General features: G+C 58.4%; 1 protein-coding gene across 1 annotated transcript in view; it reads left to right on the top strand.

Annotated features, from left to right (window-relative positions):
• PTPRE (protein tyrosine phosphatase, receptor type, E) overlaps positions 1–7,104 on the top strand; it is a 70,423-nt gene that overhangs the window by 38,632 nt on the left and 24,687 nt on the right. The window contains exon 4 of the mRNA XM_014530149.1: positions 1,556–1,705. Coding sequence (XP_014385635.1) covers positions 1,556–1,705 — 150 coding nt within the window. The remainder of the gene's footprint in view (positions 1–1,555; positions 1,706–7,104) is intronic.

Consider the following 7,104-nt stretch of genomic DNA (forward strand, 5'->3'; position numbering starts at 1 on the left):
GTAACCAGAAGGATGGGGGCCTGGGGGCGTGTCCCACCTCCCTCGGCCTTGGTTGGGTTCCTCATGGTAAATGCTGCCCAGAGGCACATCGCTTGTCTGGCCACACCTCGAGGTGCCGAGAAAGGCGTGAGGCCTCGCGTGGGTGACCTGGGCGCCCTCACTCAGCGGCGGCGGAAGTTCTGTGGTTTGGGGAGCCAGCGCGCTGCCTGTCAGGCTTGAGAGGGGATTGCGAAAGCGCCCCCTCCTCCCCGCAGCCCCCAGGTAGCAACAGGAGCGTCCACAGCTAGGACCTGGCAGGGGAGCAGGGCTAGTGCCCGGGGAGTGACCCTGGGGGTGATAACCTGACCTCTGCGCCACCTTCCTGCCCCTCCGCCCCCCCCCCCAGGGAGGACGGTGTGGGAGGGAGGAGGGTGTGGGGGGCAGGCTCCTTCCGCAGCCTGGGTGTTGGGAACAGCCTGGGGCAGGCCTTGGCTGGGCTCAGAGCAGCTGCCCTGCAGGCGGGCAGGTAGGGACAGGCCCTGAGCCAGCAAGACAGCGAGGTTTCCAGGGTGACCCTGTCCAGATGGCCCCCCCCCAGAAAGAGGTGGCCCCTAATGAGTTCTTGCTGTCTCACTCCGAATTGTAGGTGCCCTTCGCCCATCACCCCGCTCCTCTTTCTTATTTTAAAATACAGTTTTATCGATCTCAGAGAGGAAGGGAGAGGGAGAGAGAAACATCAGTGATGAGACAATCACTGATCTGCTGCCTCCTGCACGCCCCACACTGGGGATCCAGCCAAAACCCAGGCCTGTGTCCTGACGGGGAATCAAACCGTGACCTCCTGGTTCCTAGGTTGATGCTCAACCACTGAGCCACACCGGCCGGCACCCGTCTCCTTTTCAATGCCCCTTGCCTAGCCCCCACCTCCCTCCAAAAAACACAAAACCCGCCCTAGCCAGTTTGGCTCAGTGGATAGAGCGTCGGCAGACTGAAGGGTTCCAGGTTCGAATTCTGGTCACGGGCCCATGCCTGTGTTGTGGACTCGATCCCCAGTAGGGGGTGTGTAGGAGTTAGCCGATCCATGAGTCTCTTTCATCATTGACGTTTCTCTCTCTCCCTTTCCCTTCCTCTCTGAGATCAATAAACATATATTAAAACAAACAAACAAAAAACTTGGAGCTCTGGGGGTTTGACCCAGCAGGACTCTGTGTTACCAACAGGATTGAGGACGGGCGTAGCCTGCTGATTCCCAGTCTGTGCTGAGCTTGCTTCCAGAAACCAGGACCTCTCTCCTCTCTTCCCCGGCCTGGAGGCTGCAGGGGGAGGCTGCCCGGATCTTTCGTGGAAGGGGCAGGGGCTGGAGGGAAGGCGAGATGGATGGGGGGGCGGGGTGAGGATTGGGGGGGCGCTGGGAAGAGAAGGCGTCTATGGTTTCTGAGAGCAGGTCAAGGGGACCCTGCCCCTCATAAGGGGTGCAGGTGTCCGATAGGACTCGGACCTCTGCCTTCAGCTTCTCAGGCCCGCTGGGCCCAGGCCCCCGCCGCCCCCTGAGTCCTGCTGAACGGCCCGTGTTTCTTTTGATCCCACAGAGCAGCAAAGGGTGATGCTTCTCAGCAGGTCCCCTTCGGGGCCCAAGAAGTACTTCCCCATCCCGGTGGGGCGGCTGGAGGAGGAGATCCGGGCCCGCTCGGCCGACGACTGCAAGATGTTCCGAGAGGAGTTCCACGTGAGTGGAGGGCCCTCCGTCAGGTTTACCGTTGACATCCCACAGGCTCAGAACTCCTGCCTCCATTAGGACACCGTCCCCCAAGACTGGCTGGGCACCCCTCTCCTTTTCCATGCCCCCCCTGACGCCTGTTCCTCATTGATGACACGAGACGTACAGGGAGGGGTGCGTGAAGTCTCCTTCTGGCCCAAACGCTCGGGTGCCACGCTCCAAAACCAAGAGACAGGGACACTGTGGTCGCGATGCTGTGGAGGACCAGGCCCGAGAGGCCACACTGTAATCGTTTCCCAATGAAAGCCGGGGGTATTAACCAGTGTCAGCCCAATAAATGCAATTGTTTTAAAAAAGAAAGCCATGGACTCGGGGTGCCCGGGCATCTAGTAGTGGTGGGAACTGTGCCCTGAGCCAGCATCACAGGCCAGTTAAACCTGTGGGACCACCTCGAGGGACAGCTCTGCCCCAACAGCTTTTTTTAAAAAACCTTTTTTATTGATTTCAGAGAGGAAGGGAGAGGGAGAGAGAGAGAGAGAGAGAAGCATCCATGATGAGAGAGAATCATGGATCGGCTGCCTCCTGCACGCCCCCCCCTGGGGATGGAGCCCACAACCTGGGCATGTGCTGTGGCTTCATGGTTCATAGGTTGATGCTCAACCACTGAGCCACGCTGGCTGGGTGTTAAATTTGTATTTAGTGTCCTATGAATTGAGAACCAAATAGACAGCTGTCTAGATAGATAGGTAGATAGATGATAGGTAGATAGATGATAGGTAGGTAGGTAGGTAGGTAGGTTGGTAGATGAATGTAGGATGGGCAAAAAGAGACACTCGCGGGTGTTGGATTTTGCTCTTCAGTTTTTCCCTTGAGTTTTATGTTCTGCATCTTCCACGTGCACATGGCCACAGGCGGCTTGTAGAGTGTGAAATGGGATGGGTTCCTCGCAGGGCGGCTGCCTTGCCTGGGCCCTGGCTGTCGGGCCCTGGCCCTGGCGCATCAGTCAGTGTCCGCGACGCCAGCTCCATCCTCTGTGGAGGGGTGCGCAGGGGGCCTGGGTGACCTCCAGCTCCCACGTGAGGCTGAGACAGGGACTGCGTGCACAGCGGAGCGTTGTGCAATTGTTACATCAAAAGATGACGCGACTCCCACTGCAGACTCGCGGCTGTCCACACAGAAGCCACATGAGGGCGTGGGAAGGTGATGACACATTTCGATGTACTTTCCCTATTTTTTAGCCCAAGTATCATCTGCACTTATCTTGCTTCCTTTTCATTGTTTCCCCGTGTGTCCCCTTTTTGGAGAAATTGGGTCATATTGGAAAATAGCTCCAAGCAGTATTGTGTTGCAAACTCTCAGACCGATTAGAGAAGTTAGTTCTGCATTCTCAAAATAACTCTCCGAGTTCCTAGTGACCAAGCCGATCCCTTCCTCCCTGTCCGTCCCCCTGGCTCTGTTTCTCCCTGTCGTGACTGGTGTGGGGCTCTGAGTCACAACCCACAGGCCCTGCCCCCACCTCAGGTACGTGCCACTGCAGAGGAGCAGGGACAGGAATCAGGTCAGGCAGGTGAAGCCCCTGCCCCAGGGGCAGAAGTGAAGGAGCCACCAAAACAAAAACACTCAGCAAAAGTAACATTTTAATGCAACTTTACAAATAACAAAGTGAAGGCCATAATGGAGGCAGAACGGAACAGACGCTTGTAAGCAACAATGTTCCCTGTTGCTCCAGGCTCCCATGGGGCTTGTCACCACACTGTCGCTGATCCACTGATCGTGTCCTTACTTAAAATTTTCATTTTATCATTATGGATTCTTTGCATTTATTTTGATTTTTTTTTTCATATATTAAAACAAACAAACAAAAAACTTGGAGCTCTGGGGGTTTGACCCAGCAGGACTCTGTGTTACCAACAGGATTGAGGACGGGCGTAGCCTGCTGATTCCCAGTCTGTGCTGAGCTTGCTTCCAGAAACCAGGACCTCTCTCCTCTCTTCCCCGGCCTGGAGGCTGCAGGGGGAGGCTGCCCGGATCTTTCGTGGAAGGGGCAGGGGCTGGAGGGAAGGCGAGATGGATGGGGGGGCGGGGTGAGGATTGGGGGGGCGCTGGGAAGAGAAGGCGTCTATGGTTTCTGAGAGCAGGTCAAGGGGACCCTGCCCCTCATAAGGGGTGCAGGTGTCCGATAGGACTCGGACCTCTGCCTTCAGCTTCTCAGGCCCGCTGGGCCCAGGCCATGAGGTCTGAGAGGAATATGGTCCCTCCAGCTGGGGCTGCTCAGGAATGCTGTCGGTCAGTCTGGTTGATATCTTGAGGCTTGGGGGAGCCCCTTTCAATTTTGCTCCTTTCAATTTTGCCTCACTCTCCTGGACCCCGCCCCACCCTGCCATCGGCAGCCTTCCCAGGGGGGTCCCTCTGCCCAGCGCAGGGCAGGTAGGCAGAGGGCAGAGGGGAGAGCGCTGGGCTTGAGTCCAGTGGCGTGGATCCTGGTCCTGGCTCAGGGGAGCCTGGCCAGGCTGCTTGACCCCAGGGTGCTCTCCTCTCCAGTGAGGGACGGCTGTGCCCTCAGCCTGTCTGTGCCTCATCCCTCCGCTAAGAGCCGCGGAGCCGCCAGGGCCAGCCCACTCTTGGCTCTGCAGATGGATAAGTTTGGGGTGGGCTCTGCCCCTCTTCTTCCTCTGTTCTCCTCCACTGCCCTGAGCTTCTCTCCCAAACACTGTGAAAGGGAGACAGTTGGTCTCAGAGGAGGGGATCCCAGTGAGTTTGGGCGCGTGTGTATTGCGGAGCTGAGCTGAGCTGAGGATAAAGAGCGGCGGGTGCTGGGACCAGTTCAGTGGGCCGAGGCGGGCGTGGAGGCTGCCGGCAGCCCGCCTGAGACCTGCCCAGGTCTGCCTCTGACCAGCCTGGAGGTCTTCTCTGCCTCGGTTTCCTCATCTGGGAAATGCGGGCACCACCGGCCCCCATGGGGTATTAGTACGCCACCTGTAAAAGGGTGAGGCGTGCCCAGCAGGGCCCAGTGTGCACACGAGGTGTCTGGGGGGCCTTCCAGGCCTGCAGCCCCTGCCCCGCAGCCCCTACCCCGCAACAGGAGGACGCTGTCCTCGCCAAGTCTGTGTGGACCCAGAGGAAGGCCCTGCCGGTGCGTGCCCTCCGGGCCAGGAAGCCCCCTCCAGACGCTCTTCCCAGAGCCTCTGTCCCGGCGGGGCTGGGCCTGACCCGGCCGTCGTGTTGTAGAAGGCACAGGAGGTGCCCCCGGAGAGGTCCCGGCACGGGACACGGGACACGAGCCCACCCCATCGCCTGGGCTCCCTGGGAAGCCCACCCCTGGCTCCTTGTCTGTTTCCTCAACTTGCTGGCACCTGCCCAGCACTGTGAGCGCACACTGGCTCACGCGCTCATTCATAGAAACGAAATCTCACCCCAAACAAACAAACCCTCTTCTGCCAATGACACAATCGGACAATGAATCACAAGGTGCTGTGGAGCAAGTGCTCCGCGCACGGCTCACGCCTGGCCCTGCGGGCTGGGAAGGTGATGACACATTTCGATGTACTTTCCCTATTTTTTAGCCCAAGTATCATCTGCACTTATCTTGCTTCCTTTTCATTGTTTCCCCGTGTGTCCCCTTTTTGGAGAAATTGGGTCATATTGGAAAATAGCTCCAAGCAGTATTGTGTTGCAAACTCTCAGACCGATTAGAGAAGTTAGTTCTGCATTCTCAAAATAACTCTCCGAGTTCCTAGTGACCAAGCCGATCCCTTCCTCCCTGTCCGTCCCCCTGGCTCTGTTTCTCCCTGTCGTGACTGGTGTGGGGCTCTGAGTCACAACCCACAGGCCCTGCCCCCACCTCAGGTACGTGCCACTGCAGAGGAGCAGGGACAGGAATCAGGTCAGGCAGGTGAAGCCCCTGCCCCAGGGGCAGAAGTGAAGGAGCCACCAAAACAAAAACACTCAGCAAAAGTAACATTTTAATGCAACTTTACAAATAACAAAGTGAAGGCCATAATGGAGGCAGAACGGAACAGACGCTTGTAAGCAACAATGTTCCCTGTTGCTCCAGGCTCCCATGGGGCTTGTCACCACACTGTCGCTGATCCACTGATCGTGTCCTTACTTAAAATTTTCATTTTATCATTATGGATTCTTTGCATTTATTTTGATTTTTTTTTAGATATTGCATTTGCATATTATTTTGAATCTTGAGGCTTGGGGGAGCCCCTTTCAATTTTGCTCCTTTCAATTTTGCCTCACTCTCCTGGACCCCGCCCCACCCTGCCATCGGCAGCCTTCCCAGGGGGGTCCCTCTGCCCAGCGCAGGGCAGGTAGGCAGAGGGCAGAGGGGAGAGCGCTGGGCTTGAGTCCAGTGGCGTGGATCCTGGTCCTGGCTCAGGGGAGCCTGGCCAGGCTGCTTGACCCCAGGGTGCTCTCCTCTCCAGTGAGGGACGGCTGTGCCCTCAGCCTGTCTGTGCCTCATCCCTCCGCTAAGAGCCGCGGAGCCGCCAGGGCCAGCCCACTCTTGGCTCTGCAGATGGATAAGTTTGGGGTGGGCTCTGCCCCTCTTCTTCCTCTGTTCTCCTCCACTGCCCTGAGCTTCTCTCCCAAACACTGTGAAAGGGAGACAGTTGGTCTCAGAGGAGGGGATCCCAGTGAGTTTGGGCGCGTGTGTATTGCGGAGCTGAGCTGAGCTGAGGATAAAGAGCGGCGGGTGCTGGGACCAGTTCAGTGGGCCGAGGCGGGCGTGGAGGCTGCCGGCAGCCCGCCTGAGACCTGCCCAGGTCTGCCTCTGACCAGCCTGGAGGTCTTCTCTGCCTCGGTTTCCTCATCTGGGAAATGCGGGCACCACCGGCCCCCATGGGGTATTAGTACGCCACCTGTAAAAGGGTGAGGCGTGCCCAGCAGGGCCCAGTGTGCACACGAGGTGTCTGGGGGGCCTTCCAGGCCTGCAGCCCCTGCCCCGCAGCCCCTACCCCGCAACAGGAGGACGCTGTCCTCGCCAAGTCTGTGTGGACCCAGAGGAAGGCCCTGCCGGTGCGTGCCCTCCGGGCCAGGAAGCCCCCTCCAGACGCTCTTCCCAGAGCCTCTGTCCCGGCGGGGCTGGGCCTGACCCGGCCGTCGTGTTGTAGAAGGCACAGGAGGTGCCCCGGGAGAGGTCCCGGCACGGGACACGGGACACGAGCCCACCCCATCGCCTGGGCTCCCTGGGAAGCCCACCCCTGGCTCCTTGTCTGTTTCCTCAACTTGCTGGCACCTGCCCAGCACTGTGAGCGCACACTGGCTCACGCGCTCATTCATAGAAACGAAATCTCACCCCAAACAAACAAACCCTCTTCTGCCAATGACACAATCGGACAATGAATCACAAGGTGCTGTGGAGCAAGTGCTCCGCGCACGGCTCACGCCTGGCGCTGCGGGCT

The sequence above is a fragment of the Myotis brandtii genome, unplaced genomic scaffold (genome assembly GCF_000412655.1).
Source record: "Myotis brandtii unplaced genomic scaffold, ASM41265v1 scaffold725, whole genome shotgun sequence".
NCBI classification, from domain to species: Eukaryota; Metazoa; Chordata; class Mammalia; order Chiroptera; family Vespertilionidae; genus Myotis; species Myotis brandtii.